Source organism: Molothrus aeneus, chromosome 4 (assembly GCF_037042795.1).
Source record: "Molothrus aeneus isolate 106 chromosome 4, BPBGC_Maene_1.0, whole genome shotgun sequence".
Classification (NCBI taxonomy): domain Eukaryota; kingdom Metazoa; phylum Chordata; class Aves; order Passeriformes; family Icteridae; genus Molothrus; species Molothrus aeneus.
Genome location: NC_089649.1, coordinates 58,458,606 through 58,479,847, shown reverse-complemented (window position 1 = coordinate 58,479,847; position 21,242 = coordinate 58,458,606). Strand labels below are relative to the sequence as shown.

General features: G+C 37.6%; 1 protein-coding gene across 8 annotated transcripts in view; it reads right to left on the bottom strand.

The window, feature by feature from the left end:
- PROM1 (prominin 1) overlaps nt 1-21,242 on the bottom strand; it is a 63,012-nt gene that overhangs the window by 18,593 nt on the left and 23,177 nt on the right. For 5 of the 8 annotated variants that reach the window (XR_010783522.1, XR_010783523.1, XM_066548601.1 and 2 more), the window contains exons 3-11: nt 21,035-21,093; nt 18,083-18,109; nt 16,350-16,555; nt 9,564-9,684; nt 6,810-6,873; nt 4,402-4,491; nt 2,867-3,084; nt 2,363-2,437; nt 1,132-1,195 (exon numbers count right to left, since the gene is read on the bottom strand). Coding sequence is in view for 4 of the 8 variants with exons in the window: in XM_066548601.1 (XP_066404698.1) it covers nt 1,132-1,195; nt 2,363-2,437; nt 2,867-3,084; nt 4,402-4,491; nt 6,810-6,873; nt 9,564-9,684; nt 16,350-16,555; nt 18,083-18,109; nt 21,035-21,093 (924 nt within the window). In the remaining 4 variants the exon portion in view is untranslated. The remainder of the gene's footprint in view (nt 1-1,131; nt 1,196-2,362; nt 2,438-2,866; nt 3,085-4,401; nt 4,492-6,809; nt 6,874-9,563; nt 9,685-16,349; nt 16,556-18,082; nt 18,110-21,034; nt 21,094-21,242) is intronic. The other 3 variants (XR_010783524.1, XR_010783525.1, XM_066548600.1) reach the window with 1 other exon arrangement.

Here is a 21,242-nt window from a genome sequence, read left to right as displayed (position 1 = left end):
TCACTTATTATATATATTGTCTCTGTGTAAAATGCAGTTTCTCTATGCTCTTCCCTTCCTTCAACTGGAAATGTACTTGAAAAAGCAGGATGTGTAACTACAGGTTGTGATTTTGTGGTAGGCAATACTTCCTTCTTTCTCAAAACACAACTGGACAAGCCTCTGTCTGTTTTGATGATTACTCCTCAAATTCAATCATGTAATAAATCAGGTTTTTTAGAAGTTTACAGATAAATTCAATTTTTTCCTAGTAAACCTATTTATTTGCTTTTGTAACTCAAATTCAGTTTTTATACAAACAAAGCCCCAACAATTTATAAATAGATAAATTATGATGTTTTCTCTGTGTTTACACATCCCAGATATGGAAAATGAGTAAGTCTGCCCTAGATTTCCTAACAAAAAAATATAATATCAGTTTTAGAAAACTGGCTCATTACAGGCTCATTACAAGTTCACACAGTACACTATGCTAAAATGTATACTGTGCTACATTTTGCCCTGGAGGGGAAGAAAACAAAACAAACCAGAAAAACTTACAAGGAACAGCTGTTTATATATAATGCAGAACAGGTCCACAATGCAAGAATAAAAATTAGAACAGATTAGTATACATTTGCTATACTGCCATACAGGTACAGGAAAAGAGCAAAAGTATAAAGCCTAAGTAACAAAACAACTGAGACACTATTTATAAATACGCCATCCTAAAGGCGTATTTGACTTTCACTTCACCATCTACCACATTTTAATTCAGCAGCAGGAGGGGGTCAGCTTTCCTAACATTACACTCCTAAATATGTCACAAACACATTGGTCAAGGAAAATTAGTTTTTCAACCAAATAAAGCATCAGTGTGAAGTGAGGATCGCAAGACTTCTCATTACTTGATCAGTAAAAAGCCTAACAGATAAAACTCCTCAATAAAATACCACTAAAATATATTTTTAGATTTAATTTAGAGTCCTCATCATAACACAGTTGCTTTCTATGTTTTTTTCCTCTGGCACCAAATTTTAAAAAATTGCTAAATTTCACATTTTAATTTTTAATGATATTTGGCAAAAAAATCTATTACCAATAAAAGGAAACAAAAACATTAAACAAAGCGAAAAGATAGTTTGGCCTCACCTGATAATATGTTCCTGGTTTGATTCACTACCAAGTCTGGAGTATCATTAAATGCTGCATAACCCTAAGAAAAACAGGTGAAAAAATTATGCCATGTTTCTCCTTGTCAAATTTTTTGCAGGTTATTTTCCTTTTATTTAAGGATCAAAAGTATACACATACTAAAATGTATATGGTAATACTAGGAAAAATACGGTTTTATCACTGCATATTTGAAAAGGTAAAAGCAAAACTCTAAATATATTTCAGATATAGTGCGGTCTCCACAATATTCCTTAGGGGGAAAAAATCTGTATTTAAATACACATGAATCAGTCACAGATCTCAAACTTTTCTGCCTGTCAGATCTTATAGCTCATCTAAAAGCCACAAACACAAACATATGAAGATTCACAAAGTGAAAGGAGTTAGTCTGTACCAGCTTGACACCTCCTGTTTCCAATCTGTGCCTTCCAAACACGAAATCCATATTGCAAGCAATGAAATCCAATTGCCTCTAAAGACATGGCAATGTCTTCTTGAGTGAGAAGGGGAGAGAAGGGTCCACACTTTGGGGACCAAGCTCAGCAGCTCAATTGGGCAGAAAGGAGAAACCACTGCAGTGGATACTTGAAGCCTTACTCCCTGGTAAGCCTGACCATGCAGAAGCAGGAAGGGGTCTCAACCCTACACACAGCCTTTGGTTTCACAAAGTGCCTTCTAGTCCTAGCACATGTTTCCAGATTCCTAGATTTTTCAACCTCTCAAACTAAGCCATTCTTTCCCTAGGTGAAAATCATAGGTTTTTTGTGTAAAGTCTTGCAAAATTACTAATAGCCATTATATTTGGTCCATTGCACCAGATGTTAAATATGCACATAAGAATTTGAAATAAATATTTCAAGATAGCTGGAATACAATAAAACAATGGATTTTTTTTTATTTCTTTAGTTTGAACCAAAAAGTAGAGAGCATTCTACAGGATCCACGTTTCTGTCTTTTCATTTTTTAAGGACTGTTCTTTCAAGCAGACAACTTGAGTAACATTTTAGATTTGTGTTATCCTGGAGATAAAAAGGACTGCATTCAAACTTTCAAGCATTAAATCCTGGCCAAACAATGAGAGATATTCAACCATGAAGCAGGTTGAGGTGGCAACAAAAGAATTCTGCTTGAGACACCAAGGGGAGTCAAGTGATACACATATCCCAGTTTATTCATTAAGATTTTAAAAATCTGTCAAGAAACATACCTTTTGAACCAGACTAGAAAGGTCTATTTTAAGGACATCATTGATCTTTGCAAGTTGCAAGCTCACACCTGGCAACTGGGAAGGAAAAACATGTCTGAGTCATATTGAAGTAGCAGTTTTGCTAATTCAGTAAATACTTCAAAGTTAGGAGAGAGGGTAAAGAAACTAAAGTGATCTTCAGGAGAATCTTCCTAAACACTTGTGAAACTTTTGCTGTAGCAAAGCTTAACCCTCAGCATTTTTGGAAGGGCAGATTATTTCACTGCCCAGAGCACACTTTAACATAGCTGCTTGACACACATTTTATCCTTTTCTACACAGAAGATGAAAAGAGTGACTGGAATTACCTAGAAACACAGAAAAAGGGAAGGTCACTTATCACAAGTGACAGCACACACCAAGCCACTGAATGGCAGACATACTACTGGGCTTATTCAATGTCAGACATACTACTGGGCTTATTGTCACTTTGAGAGTCTGAAAAATATTATTAAAAGATCTTACCCCACTAAAATTGGCATTGATGTTCAGCTGAGCTAATGAATTCCTGATGATGTTGCAAGTTGAGGCAGCCTGAGCTGCATTGCACGCAGAGTCATTGAGGGTGTTGCTCAGGTGCATTTTAACATCTGTCAGGTTTGCATGAAGTCTCTCTGTTCCCTCCTGCAAAACCTCTACAGACACACTCACATTTTCTAGTGCTTCCTTTGTTTCTCTGATGGCTGCAAAGATGTGAATTTAAAAAAAAAAACCACTTGTTAGAAAGCAGCCTATAGGTACAGACATGAAGAGAAAGTGTACATGCATAAATCATATCATCATCTTAAAAATACTGATTTAATTACTGCCTCCTTCCCAGAAAAACCCTAGCACAGAAAATTCTAGCACAGAATATGTACTTATTGCATATAAAAATAAACCACTTATGCTTTTCTACAGAGAAAGTAATGTGCTCAGGTTACTTTTATTGGTATTTCATCCACTTCCCACTTTCCTACTGTTTCCCTACCTCTCCTTCCTCAGTGGTATCAGTAAAGAACTTTAACACGTGGTCATTAGAAACTAAAAGCCCATATCAATCAAATTGTATTCTCAGTATTTTCCTTATAATCCAACTCACAAATCATATGCCTGCAAGATGAAAGGTAAGGAGATCATGTTCCATCAGCCAAGCATTGGTGAGTGTTCCACAATGCCTGGCTTTAGATTCCATCCCAATCACACCAAACAAAAGAAAATGAAAAGAACCCCAAACACTGAGCAGGTGTTCAGTAAACAAAGAACCACACAGACACAACTAAGAATACACAAAGTTACAAAAACAAAGTGCACTTCACACCACGCAAGGTTTTATTGTGGTTTTTACCTTTGATAGCCCTTTCCACTTTGACTTCAAGAAAAATAAGAGAAATAAAGCAAAAAAAAAAAAGGAGAATGATGACAAGTGAATGAGAAAGAATTCATGGGTTAAAAAAAACCAAAACCAAAGTGACTCAAGCTCATGGATGCCCTTTGCTCTGTAAGCTGCATCTGATTCATGAAAAAAGAAGCCTTAAATGGAAAAATAATAAAGGAATATTTTCTCTAAAAAGGGAGAGAACTAAGAATGAGCAACACCAAACTCAAAGATATAATGAAGAAATGTTGGCTAACACTCTCATAATAATCTTGGCAGTGTACAGGAAAAAAATCCCTAATCTGCAAATACTTTCGGCTATAGTAATTATGCAACTCTGAAAGGACAGTTTTCCTAGTTTCCCTTATATTCAACAGAAAGAGACAGCAACTTGCAGCAGGAAATTCAGATTTCACCCCTATTCACTGACTCCCAAAACTAAGTCAACAATAGCACATAAATTTTGATTTAGGTTTTAAATATATTTATCTATCTTAAGATGTGTGAAATCCTCTGTTTAAAATAAATATCCAGGCATGTAGAAAAATGGTAAGTTGAGTCATGGTATTGCACAAAGCTATCCCATGCTGTGCCTGTTTTACCATGGCAACAGAATATTATACAACAACATGTACATCTTTACCTCCTGCCATTGTCAGAGCTGCATCAAGTGCAGGACGCACTTCTTTTCCCAGCTGTTCTTGAACTCTGATTCCAAGCACAGGTCCAACATCTGTAGTATGGAGAGATAAAAATAACCAACACATGATACACTAGCTCAATTTAAACTGTCTCTTAAACTAGCTGCTATCAGACTCTTTACTTAACAAACACATGTATTATGTATATACATATATGTATGCTTATATATATATGTGTGTGTGTACAATTTCATTCATACATACATATACATATGAATAAATATACATAAATTATTGAATTCTTTTTAAGGCCTGACAGTCAGAAATTAAGTGACAGAAGGTAATGCAGAGACACAGTTCTGCTTTAGCTAGCTATAGGTTTATAAATGAAAGAAGTAAATCAAAATATGGTGAAAAATATTCATTAACACTTGACCACATGGGTAAAGACAAACAAGAGTTTCAACAAACTCCACAATATGTATTTCATTGCATTTACTACTTTTTTGGGAACAGGATTTTTTCCACAATTTATCTTCAAGTGGTCCAGCATCTGAACAGCAATGTTGTGGCATAGTCTTTCACTACACACTATGTTTTCATATTGCAAGAGAAACTAAGAAGTGGATTCTTTTCCTTTCTCCTGTTCCTCACGTGTCCAGCAACACCAAGGTCACCCCCAAGCCAGCCCTGCTGAAATCCCTTAAGCTCATTAAGCCCCTGTACCCTCATGCAGAACATCCAGCACAGACACCACAGCCCCAGCTCCCCCCATCTCCAAACCCTCCAGTCTCCCTGCCCACAAACAAATGAACCTTGGTTCAGCAAAGCAGCAGAGGAACACTGAGCAGAGCTGGGTGAAACATTCTGATGTGACACATCCTTTAGGTAATCACTAGGTCCTCTCCATTATCAGATCACAGTAAACTGATTTTTCAGTTGTTTTCCTTTTGATGAGTTGGGAATACTGCCTGGTACAGAAGCATCCCTTACTGTCAGCACCATCATGTTTGGCTTGAGTTGAGAACTTCTACCAAGTATTAAACACTTTTCCACATTTCCTTAAGGTAGGCAAACTGAACTCATCTACAGTTCTCTAGAGATTCCTAATACTGTTGATTCCCTTAGGAAAAAACCTTTCTGTACCCAGGTGTCACACACTTAATTCTGATATTTCAAGAAAATAAAAGCTATCTTTATTTTATGATTCTCTCATCACAGACCCATTAGGATCTGTTAACTAACATTATAAATTTGCCTTGAGAACAAATAAACATTTAATTTGAAATTTCAGTTTGGAGTGGCTGGGAAGCCTCAAGCTAATACTTGAAATACAAACATCAATTTTTTATTATAACTGTTGTTATTATTACCATAGACTTAAAGATTACATCTACTTTTTAGACCAGAGTGTTCCTGTTGAGAATTAAGTAGGAAGACTACTTACCTACTGCTACTACTACTTTCACAGGCATATTCAATGTGCAATAAAGCCTCACATAGACAAGACACATTAACCTCAGGGTATGCCAAGTTGGCTGAATTGAAAACTACTTTTAATATACATTTTAAACCTACACAGAAGCAGAGATTCTGGACATGAGAATCAATTTATTATAAGTGGCACAATGCCACAGCTGCACAGTTTGATCCCAGCAATAATCCCTCGATCCAACAATGAAACCTGTATGCATTTATAAACACCTGGCATACAATGCACCTTGAATTATTGCGTGTACTGATTACGGTCAGCTCTTTCTATTAGGAATTTTGGACAATGAATCTTAAATTACAAAAAAACCCCAGTCAGTTTTCTGGTTGTTTTTGTTTACTGAGAGCTTGAAATATGATGCCTCATATTGTAACTGTGCTGAAGGGGAAAATGCAGCAGTTCTAATTCAAATTTTATCTCCTGCTCTTCAACTGCTTGTTCTGAAATGGCAAATACATTAAGCAGCTTTAGAAAGAAGATAAGCTTATAACTCAACTCCTAGCTGAAGAGAGGACAAAGGTAGAACAAGAAAACTAAACAGAGATCTCTCACTGGAAGTATCACAACTGCTAGTCGCTCTGTTCCTTGATATTTGGCTCAAATATTAAGACGTGAGGACAAATATTCCAAAATATTACAAAACTGAAAAGGAAAATAAAATATTAGCCTGACTTACTGGATAACAATTTAATAAAATACTTTTATTTTGGGAAATACTATGCATTATACAGCTCTGAAACATTTTGTGAAACATCCTGTAAAAAGGATTTTAGTCTCATTTACCACTGAGAACAGAACTTCTATTTGAAAACCATATTCTGATAAATGAAATTTCACTTTGCACTATGAGCTAATTACATTATCTTATTGAAGCTTTTAAATATACATTGCTAATCCCCTTTAAATAAAATTACTTACTATTTAGGTCAGACAATGCTTTATCCTTAGTTGTGTTGTACTGGTTCACCAAGTAGTCAATTTGCTGAGAAGAAAACGATTTAAAAAACTATTAAAAGAACTGAAAAAAATAACCCTTTTGAATGTGTCAAATAATCATTCTGAAACAATCAAAATATGTGTGCAAATCACTGGTCTTCTACTGTTATCAACTAGCCAAGTATTTTATTTGCTTAACAGAACAGCACATAAAGACAGTGTTTGATTGGGATATCTACTTAATTGGAACAGCCCTGTGGTCAATGATTCAGCTCAAAAATATTAACTAGCAGGCACTGTGGCCTTAGGGAGGCTTCAAGTCAGTCAGGCCAATAAGGTTTTCCATGTCTTCAACTCTGTTACTTGATTTTCCCTGGCACGAGTTCCTCCTTCATGGAAAGGCATGGCATTGATGTGGTGGCAATTTTGAAACAATTCACCAAGCCAACAGATTTGTATTTGGGCAGCCCCTCAGAGCTTCTCTTGTGGAAAGGAGTCGGCTGCTCTATCTTAACACAAGCAGTTTTCCTTACTCCCAGGTGGATTTGGCCCAGTCTCAACTTGAGCTCCACCAAACACCGTAACAATGTAGACCAGCAACTCAGTTACCACCAAATCCTGGGTTTGGAGAAAAGGCTAATAAAGAACCATCCCAAGTGGAAAAATTACACTAACTTTGAAAAGAAATTATTGATATCTGCATGCTTAAAATAATGAATTCTACCCCAATCAAGCTAAAATGGTGTAATGGTTAAAACACTTGAGAAATGGATTTCCAATTTTAAGCATGATTCAAATGTGTACAAAAGTATATCTGGCTTGCAGTCTCAAACTTTCTGTGAAATGAAAAAAGGAAAAAATCCACCCTCGAAACAACCTATTGATTAGTGAGTCTAATTAAATGACAAAGTATGGAGTGGATCTCCCTCTTCTAACACAGGAGAAAAAAAAAATTGAGAGTTTCTTACTGAGAAGGCCTGTAGGCATATTTTTGCTTATTTATTATTTTGGTCTACCTAGGTTAACCAAAGGACTAAAATTTAGCAGGGATACAGGTTTCAAAGGTTTTGCATTGTCTCCAGCAATGTCCCAGACAAAAGGTGAATCTGTATGACTAATAGTGTTATTGCTCAATACTCACAGTCTGCAAATCTCCTGTGACATGAACTCTTAACACAGGACTTCTTTTACAAATCCTCTTATATCCTGTACACACCTCATACTGATGAGTCAAGGACATCAGTTCAAATTTCTGAGCTTTACAGACAATTAGTTGGATACTAGAACTTTTTAAAAAAACTGTAGCTCTTGTCCTTTCCTCAAGAAGTTCTTACAAATGTGTGTGTATACATGATACTCATGCACCTCGTCTGACAAAATGACTCATGAGATACAGCTGATGACTGCATTAACACCAAGTCTAAAAAAGAAAAGGTAATAATACCACACTGAAACTAAAAAACTACCGAGATTTTGACTAACCTCTGGCAGAAGTGTTCAAGTCCTGACACTTTTAAATTTAATTATAAAGTGTTTTTATTAACATTTTAGCTAGTGTGTATTTTTTCCCTCTATTCAAGTAGTTACTTTTACATAACAGATTTTCTCCTCTGAAGTTCCTGATTGCCAGAACACAGTCAAGGGGACTCTGGTGGTTTCTGATGTGACTGTATTGATCCTTCTGTGCCCAGCATCAGCTCCAGACTGACCAAAAGCACTCTGTTTCAAGAGGGATTATTGGCATGACCTCCACTTCTTCCCATATACCTCCAGCACCCATCTGTCACAACAGCACACACAGAAAAGTCTGGGGAACAACTCCAGATAGGAAAACATTTGAGGCCCCTCCCAAGGCCTCTCCTGTTCTCACACAGCCCTGGTGAGCAGAAAAGCACCCCAGAATTACTGTGACTGGGATGCTACCACACTTGTGGATTCCACATAACTGCATGAATTCCACCTATTTCTAATTTATCAGTCACATGGAAGTAAAACAGATTAATAAAATTGAATTCAAATAATTAAAATTAATGAAAGCCAAGGTAATATAAATGTCAGACTTTTTTGCCCCCTATAAATTCACTAAGAACTGAAATTGCACATTGTCTACAAGTCTTCCTAACTAGCTTTTTCTTTTTTTTCCAACACAAAACAAGATATGCAGAGGACTGCTTATGGAACTCTAAGGAAAATTTGAAAGAAAATAATCTTTCCTCTTAAGTATGGTAAAGTGTGACTTTAGTTTACAGAAAAAACAGTCCAAAATATTCCTGGAAAAGAAGTTATTGTGGCTCTGTCCTAAAGCCCATAGAACTATGCCCAAAATACAAGGAAACAAGAAAGAGCAACAAGGAATCCAAGTTTCATGTCATACTTTTTTTTTTAATGCTTTCCTTTTAAAATCTTTTTTTTCCAAATTATTTATCTTCTGCATGTGATCTACACGAGTTCAGTAGGAGGAAAAGGGCCTACAAGCATCACAGCAACTAACTCCCAAAGTGCAGCTCAGAAGTTGTTCAAGCAATGCTGATCCATCAGGGTAACTCCTAAGCCCTTACTGCTATGTGAAAACATCTTACCTTGCACCATTTATTCTACTTAGTGAGATGGATATACAAAAAAATATAGAAAATACTGCAGGTATACAGAAAGAAAGAATGAATTATTTTCTGCAGTATTTCTTATTTATACCTCTTCCCTCCCACCATCATTCCCCATAAAGAAAAAGTTCTTTACCGCTGGAGTGTCGTTAAGGAAAATTTTCAGATCTTTAAAATTACTGTTAACCAGTTTCTTTGCTCCTCGGACTTGGTTAGTTAAATGCTGGTTGGCAGCATATGCACAGAGCACTCCAACACTACAAAAAATATAGATAACAGATATTTTGTTAGTGTAAGTGCATATTCTAACATAAGACAGAATCAAAAAATTATAGCCAAAAAAAAGTCAATATTATCAAAAGAAAGAAAGATCTCCATAAATTACTACAGGTGCTCACATACACCAGGAAGCAGACTGTAAGACTGAGCCAAAAGGGCCAATATCATAATACTAATTCAAAAAAAAGAAAGGAAAAGCAATGTTACCCCAAACTCTTCTGAAGTTATTAATGTACAACTACTACTGCATTTGCATGGGTACTGTCAGAAAATGTGTATATAGCCTAAGTAAGTTGTATGAGACTTAGAAACATTAGGGTCTTTTACAAGTAGCATGAACCTTGACACAGCTATAAACAAATGTTTGCCAGTTAACTGTGAAAAGCAGTATTTTTCATTTGATAACTTCAGCAAGGTTTATTCATAATAACACAATGTATTTACATAATTGCATGGATCATTCAAAAGCACACAAATAGTCCATATTAATGCTAAAATAATACGCATTTCCTGATACTGAAACAAAAGGTGGAAAGTGAGCTAGACTTCTTGTGAGCACTGCTGATGACTATTTTCTATTTGATCACTCTTAATTGTAAAGTTCTCATTATGGCATGGCACATCTGCACAAACAGTAAGTTAAAAGGCAATTAAAGGTCCCATGAGAGACTTTAAGGATCTCTTATCATACATGAACCTTAGTTTTTTGTTTAGCTTAGGTGTAAAACAGACTTAAAGAGAAGGATGACTTTTAGACATCTCATATTCACAGCTAGCCTTGCAGACAAGTACCAGAAAAGTCAAGAGTAACCACCAGAGTGGTAATAGCCCCAAAACCAGGCTGCCTACAAACCCATCTGATGGGCTAAGCACTAACTCTGAGATTGAACCAGCAGAAGGCTGAGATGCACTCACCACAGGCAGGATATATCCCCAAAGGGCAGGCACTGCCTTGAGGCTGCAGTCAGGTGTGCTACAGGCAATTCCTGGTTGGCACATTCGGTAAGTCTCTTACTTTATACTGCAATTCAACAGAGAGGCAGTACCCTGAAAGGCCATTATGGACACCCCAACACATGGGAAGGGAATTCCTAACACAAATGGTACTGTACTCCTGCTCAACTGTCAAACATCCTAAGCTGGGGTGTCCAGAAGACTTAGACACTAGTATTTTCAAATCAGACTTACAGAAACTAATCCAGGCTCTCTACAGGGAAAAAGATACATGCTAAGTCTAACTCTTGCTCCAAAGAATATGCATTCAAAGGCAGCCATAATACAGCCACATAAATGAAATGATGGAGAGCTAACAGATACCTAAAATAACATGACCTGTGTATCCTGGCAAGACAGGAGCAAACACCCTGATTAAAGATGCTCATCTCCTTCTTCAGTGAATCAATACCAAACCTTCATCTTTATTTTGCTTTTCCTACTTTAGCTTTTCCAAACAATGTAAAGGCTTGTTCTTCTCATAAAACTGGTCATATGTGCAAGAACTTCCACTGTTTTCAACTAACCAAGTATTTTATTCGCTTAATAGAACTGCACATAAAGAAAGTGTTTGATTGGGATATCTACTTAATTGGAACAGCTCTGTGGTCAATGATTCAGCTCAAAAAATATTAACTAGAAGGCACTGTGGGCTTAGGGAGGCTTCAAGTCAGTCAGGCCAATAAGGTTTTCCATGTCTTCAACTCCATTGCTCTTGCTCTGAAAAATACTTTCTGAAGGAAAATTCTAATTTCAATTTCAAAGCAGCTCACAGGGAGAAAGGGAAGGACTATATGCTACAGGTCAGATCTATTAGGATTCCTATGTAAACATTTCTTTCAATATCCAAAAATATTCATTACAGGATGACAGAGGCTGACATAAAGTGGTTGCTTCTCTACTCAAAATTTCACAGTTATGTCTTCAAACCTGGCTGTTAATTAACCTTCCAGAAGTCACTAAGGAACAAAGGGACACAGACATCTATCCTCCTCCTTAACCTACAGCAAATGGCATAGTTTCATTGCCACTATGAACCAACACTCAAGCAGACACTATGATCGCCATTCTCAAGGACTGAGAACTCAGAATGCCTAAATACCAAAGAACTGAGTAACTTTCACTTGAAACCATTCTATAATTCTATGACAAGCACAGTAAACTGTTTAATTTTGAATACAGGCAATATACTATTTCTTTTCACTCTACTGTGATGGCAATTGCTATCAAAATGTTTTTTGCTTTTCTTTGTTAATGAGAAGACAAACAATCTCAAGCTATCAGGAAAAGCAAACATGTATATTGCTCTGAGGCTCAGAGTTTATGACCACATCCTCATTCTTTAGACAGACAGCATTTTTATCCTTTGGATTCTATGCTCAGAGATCAGAAAGGTCAATTGGAGTTAACAAAACAGTACTTTGTAAGATCTCAGCACAACATCTTTCTCTTCAGCTTCCTAAATAGAAAGAGTGGGAAGAAACAAGATAATGGAGATACTTCAAGCAGCCAAGGTACTCTGACTATACTCTGACTGTAACTAAACAAACACACAACATGAGAGGAAAAATCTATTTATTATGTAACTGAGCCTTCAGTCAACATTCAATAAGCAGCTATGAGGAGAAAGTCATAAAGCAGGAATAAAAAGGACATGCCACTTCTGTGACAGGTTAAGAAAATTCTTTTAACAATTCTTCAGGAGTCCAATATTCCACACTCAAGTTTCTTGCCAGGTTTCACAGATGCATATAAATGTTACTAAACCAGGTGCAGGGGTTAATAGAAACCTTGAGCTCATTTACATATTAGAAGAATAGCCCCTTCCTCGCTACCAGATAAATAATTTTTAAAAATTATGGAATAGAGATTTCTGTATCAACTTTTCCACCAATTCTTTCACATACTATTGATTTCCAGGTTCTGAACAATGTGTATTACCAATCCTACAAAGCCAAGAGGACAAATGTGAAGCCTGATGAGGTACTTGCCAAGATGCCAAATACCTTTTCCTTCCTCCAGACTTGACTTTCCTGAACATCCATTACTTCAAAAAAAAAAGAGGTTATAACACAAGCTCTCTTGTTGCCTCTCTTGGAGGCACAGAAAACTGACTATGTGTTTTCCTATGCAATAACCAAAACATTTTCTATCACTAGCAAATTTGGTATTGCAATATATGCTTTCTTAAAAATCAAATGTTCCTCCCTTGCCTTTATAATGTACAAGAATTAATGAAATTCTATTTCTTTCCCAGAGAAAACATGCTTGCCTAAGCTTGCAGATGACTAGTGAGTAAGATATAATAGCAGGTCTCTGTCCCTAAACTTTCAGTTAACATTTGAAGAAAATAATATAATTGTTTACTTAAGTCTGGAATATCAAATCTACTTAGCTATGTATTTGACAGATTATTCCTACATCCTCTGCTCTTTAGCAATAGAATCCTACTTTGTAGGGATACTCTCATGTATAAAAGCAGTGAACTACCAAGACACTGCATGTGTCTTGGTAGGGATACTCTCATGTATAAAAGCAGTGAACTACCAAAACACTGCATGTATTTTTGACTCAATCTATAAAGAAATATTTCAAACAGAAAGTGTATGTACTGAAAATGACACCCTAAAGGCCTATTAAGATAAACAACTGCATATATAATCACAGATTTTCCAACTTCTTTCTTATACCCCTCCTTGAGGAAAGCGTAGTTCTCACTTAAGCACCACCTGCAGAAAGCAGATCTAGTTGAATCCTATTTTTAAATTGAAAGAAAAACCCCCAAACTTACACTTCCTGTACACACCACTCCAATAAGCAGAGTCTAAAATCTCATTCCAATTACAGAGCACTACATCAGTGGAAAAGTGAGAAGAAATGTTCCTCATTAGTAAAATCTACTGGCTGAGACATTCTAAAATCCTGCATTAACAGCACGTGTATGTCAGTGTGAACTTGCATCCTGACACACATGAAAACCCATCCCCACGTTACTAGAGTTTTCTAGAGCTGTTGCCTAGATACACAGTTCATTGCAAGCTCCACTATCAGAGTCTTTCCCCTACCAATACTCTTCACTGTGCATTTAACCTGTCTTTCCCAGCCAATGAAAGAAACCAATTTGAAGCCATTTTTCCATATCTAGGACAGGGAAAAAAAAAAAAAAAAAGGAAAAAAATGGCTCAATGAGAGAATCCCAGAATATCTAGCACTGTAAGAGACAGGGAGAAGATAGAGAACACACACTTAGATGGTAATCCTGAAGAAATCCACCCCCTAGAAACCTTCCCAGGCCTTCCAGCAGCTGTCTATGTGTAGGTTCCACAGGAGTGCCTTCAAAGCAAAGCTCCACTGGCAGAGGTGTGGGTTCAGGGTACTCTGTGGGATGCCAATCTTGCCTTGCCTTGCATCTTCTGAAGCAGCACAGCTCAGGGTAAAGGAGTCTGTAGCATTCCAGTCTCCTGGCAGGGGTTTGGGAGCTCTACTCCCAAAGAAGGCCTCTCGTGCTTCATGAACTTAAATTATACCAAAACAATGACAGGGCTTCCTTAGTAATTTCATTGCATGTCTCAATGTAACCCTGTATTGATAGAGATCATTCAAGTTTGCATTCTTTTGCCTCTGTCTGCAAGTATCCATAAGCATTTTACTCACACAGGACTAAATTCTTCTGGTTATTGTTATTATTACATTATTATCTGGTTATTATTATTATTACATATTCAGCTGTGGCACAGTCCTTGAAAAGCCTGATTTTGGGAAGAATTACAGGTAAACCTTCCACCTAGGCTGAAACTGCATAGAAACTTCAGGGAAAAGCAGGTAATAAAGTTTCCACAAAAAAATCACCACAAGGATACTTTCTGAGTACAGTACAAGACACCTAGAAACAGTTTTAAGTAAACCTCAGTTTTAAGTAAATTCCTCCAGTATTTTTTGTTGGGGCCATGGCTACCAGTATGAGTGTCCTTTTATGCTACAGCACAGCAGTAAGCAACCTGACATGGGCTTAAAGGGATAGAGGCACAGCATCTCCTTGTCACTTGTTGAAGAAGATCCAGGAAGGGCAGGAGAACCTCTCTTTGTACAGAGCACACTGGAGACTTGAGCCCTCAGTCAGTCTGGGATCAGTAATATTAGCCTTATAAAGTTCTATCTTGCCTTGCACATCACTCACAGCATTAGAGACTTAACCAGGGAGTCCTCATATGGGATCATCTCTACTCAACCTTCAGAGTGATTTCAGGCAACACCCCCCACTTAGGGTAAGCATCTGATACATCATGATGTCTCATAAAAAAAGGGGAGGGAAAGGAGACACTAAAGAGGCAATTTCCTTAGTTCTGGAAAGCATATTACTAGGGATCACTGATCTGCCAGTCATGACCTGGGAAGAATCACTTGCCTGTGCTGGCTGTGCTTAATCCCACAAGGACAGCTGGCAGCAAAGGCACAGGTTAAACAGACCAACAAGGGGGACAATCTTAAGTTTTCTACTAACAGGCAACATTCCCCAGTCATTACAGCCAGAAAGTAGCATGCTGCAACACAGCATCCTGCAATGTGGTGGAAAGACAGCTGGCAAGCTCTGTGACCTACCTCCAGTTTCAACATGTTGAATGGTAATTTAATAACTTACTGTCTTCAAGGCACACTTGAACCATAAAGGACTTTTGTCCTGTCATCATGGCAGGGATGCACATATCACCCTACACCATTCAGTTTACGAGTTTTCAAATTCCTGAGGGTCACGTTTGTTAGTGATGTTTGGGAGAAAAGAGCATTTTCCCATATCTGATATCAGCCTGTCCCCTGTTTGAGCGTAAGCAAGGTCACCATTTGTCATGACACATGGTAATAGAAAAAAAAGAACAATTTAGATTACAGCAAAGTGACAAAGTACATCCCATATGACTGAACAGTCACACTGTATAGATCAAAACACTTTTTTTCTTCTTTAATATAATCACAAAATAAGGATAGTAGGCAGGTGAAAACATGAAGAAGTTAAAGGAAAACAGAAAGCCTGAAGACAAACAATGTATTTTGAAAGTAGGAAGAAATCTTGATTGTACTTCCTCATCACCCATTACATACCCAGCACAGGAGTACAGTCCTAACACCAACAGTGCAAAAATGTCTCCAAACTCCAGGATTTACAAGGAGTGCATGCATGGTTTAAACAACACAGGACCCAGAAGAAAACCCATTGTTTTGAACTAGTATAAATATCTGGAGTACAGCAACTACTGGAGGAAATCACTTACTTGCTTTTTTCACCACCCCAGCACTCCCAAGAACAAAGCAGTATGTGATATCTCAGGTTCTCTATGGGATGGGGGCTGAACACAGGGTACAGTCTCTCGTGCTCAGAAGTGTAATGCAACATTCTGCAACTACTGTTTTGAGACTGGCAAAAGTGTCATTTGTCCAATACATACATAATTTTTTGTTTGTTTCACACCTATATTCTGCTCAATTAAGTACCAACAATAGCAACAGTGGCAGCATTTTTCATAATGCAGTTACATTTTCTTTAATAAGCAATAATTTCTGCACCTGTAGGCTAACACAGTAATATGATTTGTCATATGACACTGCAAAATAAGTGCTAAACCAAGGTTCATATTGTTCTCTTTATCACACTTGCCTTATTATTAAAGAAGCAACAAAAAGAAATGTTGCAAAACAGCTCCTCTGACAGTCAGCATTTTTCTTCTGTCTCTGATGCATTTCCCCACCACAGTTGTCACAGCAACGACACATACAGAAGCAAAGTCCCACAAGAGGCAGTAACAAAATAAATAGCAATCCCAAGGCTGCGGAGACTATAAAACCGATTTCATAGTAGATGGCCTGTAATTCAGACAAAAATAGTGGTAACAGCAAGTAGGTATCACACAGTAACTGCAATCAACATAGAGCAAAGAATTCAAAATCAAACTACAGACTAAACCATCTACTGAGTTACTGAGGTTATGGAATTGGTGTATTTTGTCAATTATTGACAACTTTTCTAACAAAAAGATACATAATGTTGTAGATACTGATAGCTAATAATTATTTTCCTAGAGTATTAGCTAGGCAAACTACGAGAGTGAGTGCTAAGAGAGAAGTAGGCTCACAAAAAATAAATGTCAATCAGTGCAATGGAAACAGGTTAAAAATGAACACATCTGAATTCCCAGACCACGAATGTACTGTTTATCACATCTGTTTCCAAAAAGGCTCCACAAATGTCAGCAAGGCTAACTAGAGCAACACCTCATCGGGGAAAAGGAGGCTTCACTTTTTCTCCATTTCATTCAATTAGAGTAGAAAAAGTCATCTAAACCCCAGAGGGAAGTATTTCACTGGATGATTGATTACAATGGCAGGGGTTACTCCAAAGGTCTGGATTTAATCCTGCTTAGGGACTGGAAAACATGAAGAAGCAGACAGATTTTAAGATCTCTCAGGTAAAGACATTTATTCTGCTGCCAAACAGCAAGGCAGCAGCAGCTAAAAGGATGCTTTCCAAAGCTGCCAGGAGTGAAAGGGAACGATGCAATGCAATACCCTGACTTGCTTTCACACTGCAAGAGCCCCAGGACCAAGAAGCTGGGCCAGGCAGCCCTGGCAGGGCCCTGCACGAGGCAATGTGGCTCCCAGGGGACACACTGTGAGCTGGCCATGCTGCTTCCCTCTGCTCAAAACACAACCCAGCTGAAACCAGGCCAGGGAGGTGAATGTGCACAGAGATAGCACAGTGTGGGCATGCCTCAGGAGTCCTTCTCCCCTGGGAAATGTGTCTTCTCCTTTCCTTTCCCAGTCTAAGGAGAACTAATTCTCACACTAGTACTTTGAGTCCTTTGCTGTTTTACAGATCCACCAGCACAAGGGCAACTTGGCAGCAAAAGGATGAAACTGAGGCTACATAACTGTCCTGTAAAATAAGTTACATTTTCTCACAAGGTATCAATCATGCTCTAGTTCCAGCTTTGCTGATGCCCTTCCTCACAATCCCTAATTACCAACTGAGCCAAATACAGCAATTACCACCATAAGCAGAGTTGCAAATTTCTGCCCTAATTAACAATTCTAGGATGAAAACTACTCTTTTAATTATTATTATTAACTGCTTGTTAAAACCTGTGCTTCCTTCTGAAGACTATGAACTGCATGTTTGAAAAAAGAATTTGGCTGGATTTTGCTAAAGAATCACTGTTTTCTTTTCTATGTAGCTGAACGCTTCAAAAATTAAATGACAGCATGTTATTTTAAGATAGGTTAGATGGAAAAACAGTATTTAAAGTAACATTAAAAATGACTGTGGATGTTTTAACAGCAGTGCAGACAAGGTTAGTTTCTTTTCACAACTGTACATCTACCATAAGACATTACCTGAAGAGTAAGGACAATATTTTCTGGCTGTGGAAGTCAAAACAAATGGAGAATGTGTATAACACACAGGCAGCATGCGCAAAAAACAAATCCCATGAATAATGAATAAATAACCATGACTAGATCATAACAGTTAACAACAGAGAAACAATAACAAACAAGCCACTAAAGTAAAATAATTCACAGAAGCACTATTAAATAATTATGGAAAAATATTTACAATAAAATACATGGCAGCTCTTTTCTGGTTTCCTTGGTGAATGAAAGGAATCTAGGAGTTGTCCAACAAATTCTTTCATCTTCAAACAATGACAGAGCTGTTACTTCCACACTGAGCATCTATTTCATATAATTCCCAATATACCTCACAGATGGCCAGAGATGGCATTATTTTGTGGTTTGGTGATTTCTTCATGAATTCCACCTGTCATAACTGATATGATATTCTTGACTAACTTTTTCTTCTCAGTGCTTATTTTATTTTAGTAGCTCCAGTAGCAGTTTGGGATCTTAACACATTACACACAAAATTCATTCTATTCACTTTCAATTAACCATGTAGAGGTTCAATTTAAATTATTCAAAAGAAAAAAAGAAAAGACATTCAAGAATGACTGAACTATTTAACAGTGCTTACCTATTTTCTAATCTGTAGAACCAGAAAAACACTGAAAACTAAATATTCAATGACAGAATTTCAGAAAAACTGAATTTCCCTTATCTCCACAATTATAATATAATAAAACATAATTTATATTATTTCCCCCTTCATTATATTATAAATATAATAAAATACAATTTATATTTTATTTTCCCCTTTATCTCTGCCTGCCAAATTCACAGCTGACAGTGCTTTCCCCTTTCTCTTAACTGGAAGAAAAGCGGACAAGCTAGAGATGGCAAGACCCCTCAGCCCAAAGTCTGATGTGTGAGAATCAGAAATGTTCAAGTTTTAGCAATTTTTTAATCAGCATCACACACATCCTTTTGAAACCTCTACTGTACAGTACTACTTAAAATATTCAAAATCATATTTTGAACATATTACCGTATTTTCTCCTGTATCAATGGGAGGATGACTAGTGCTTCCCCCCCCTTATTAATCTGGTACCAAGTATGATTTTGAACATCTCAAGCATGCAGCTCCCAGCAGAAGCAAAGCAGTGGCAGCAGCAGTGAGCTGGCTCCCCTGAGCAGGCACGGCTCAGCTGCTGGGCTGACCTGGCAGATTGCTGCCCCTGGCAGGGCATGGGGAGTGCTCATGGTTGGAGTCCAGCTGGGAACACTAGGACACACAGCACAAAAGAGGGAAGGGTCTCCTGGGTCACTAATACATTCTATAAATAGGTTAAAAAAATGATACAAAGGAACAACAGCAGAAATTTAACAGGATAAACAGGGGAAGCAGAATTCCTGTTCCTGCTACTGAAGGGCTGTTCTCAGTTCTTGGTGAGCAAGTCTTCTCACACATCCACTTCAGGCCTCATGCCTCAGTGCTAGCCCTATATTTTGCCCAAGAAGCAGAACCTTCTTCCTCGTGCTTCCTCTCCATATATATTTCAACAGAGTAAACACATCCCTTATCAACTCTTTTCCTAAGCTAAGCAAACTCTTCCAGTTTCACTTGAAGGTCCACAAGTTTCCCAGATCACCCTAACAGACACTTCCTGAACTCATCCTAGTCTGAATCCATTCTTCCTGAATTTGAGTGATCAGAACCACAGGCAAACATTTCTAACTACTTATTCACATTCTTCAGCAACATTCACACTTCCCTGTCTCCATTGGAAATTCTTCCAGGGGCACATCTACAGCCATGCTGGCTGCTTCACACTGATGCTTCTGTCTTCTGAAGCACACTCTTACTTGTTCTGATATATTTTCATTTTCCAAATCTGTTTCAAGGTTTTGCACTGTATTCAGATCAGAATTTGTACAGATGAATGTCCTGTATCTGTTCTGCTTCTTAAGCACTCCTGTATTTTAACTGCCACACTTTAATCACATCCCCTACACAGGACTAGTCTCAGGTTTCTCATGACTTGCATACTGGTTACTAAATACTCTGCTTGTGGTCAGGGATACCACCTACAGTCTAAAGGTCTTGTCCTGAGACTCTCCCCTCCAAGCCCTACCCTTATATTCTTCCCTGGGGATGCAGGAACAATCTATGCTGCACCACTCTCTAGAGTCCCACCAAGCAAGCAGGTGGGATCAGAAAGAGTCACTTGATGCAGCACAACAACAAAACCCACACACCAGGATGTCATGCAGAGCTTATCAAGCTACTGGAGAAACAGGCTCGCTGCTGGGAAGACAAAGAAGCACCAGTAAGGCCATCCTGGTCACAGCAACAGCTCAGTGTCTGTGTGCAAACACCACACCCACCCTCCTGAAGGGCACACCTGCACCAAGTCACGTATATGAAGTAACTTGGCCATTGCCTGGGCACAGTTAAATTTCTACTGCAGAAACTCAGCTCCTGATTCAGAAGTGGAACACTGCTCCAGAACAGCCCAAAACTTAGATGCAGATTCCATTCCATCTTCTTGCTAATATATAAATAGTATATTTATAATACAAATTCAGCTTTTTGAAAACAATAGGTGAAGCTTACATGAGAGCTAAGCAGTAATGGTTTTCCCTAAGGTTTTGGAAATAAAACCTGATTTTTCAATACAAAGAGCCATCAATCTTTGTGCAACAATCCCATTACAGCTGGAATTTTTAAGCCATCTTTAACTACGAGTAGTCTCTTTACAGTGGCTTGTGGAATTTTCTTTATAACTGGTCTCACATTTTTCAGGAAAACATCATACTTATTATTAAAAAACATCCATATTTGTATTCTGTTAATATACTTTTAAAATACTAACTCCTGGTTTAGAAAAAAACCTGAATTTCAAAGTCATAATTTTTATTATTTTATGCAGATACACACAGACAATTTACCTTTTGATAATCGCCCTGTGTATTTCCAAACTGCTGCTGTGCTAGTTTTCTGATGAGATCTGAAAATAAGCAAGAATATTCCACAGTTTTAAACAACATATTTTATAAAAGCAGAGGAAAGAGAATAATATGAATTCTACTGTTAGGTTGGCAAGATGAAATTAGGAACAGCAATCAACAGCATAGGCAAGCATGTAAGTGTTCTCAT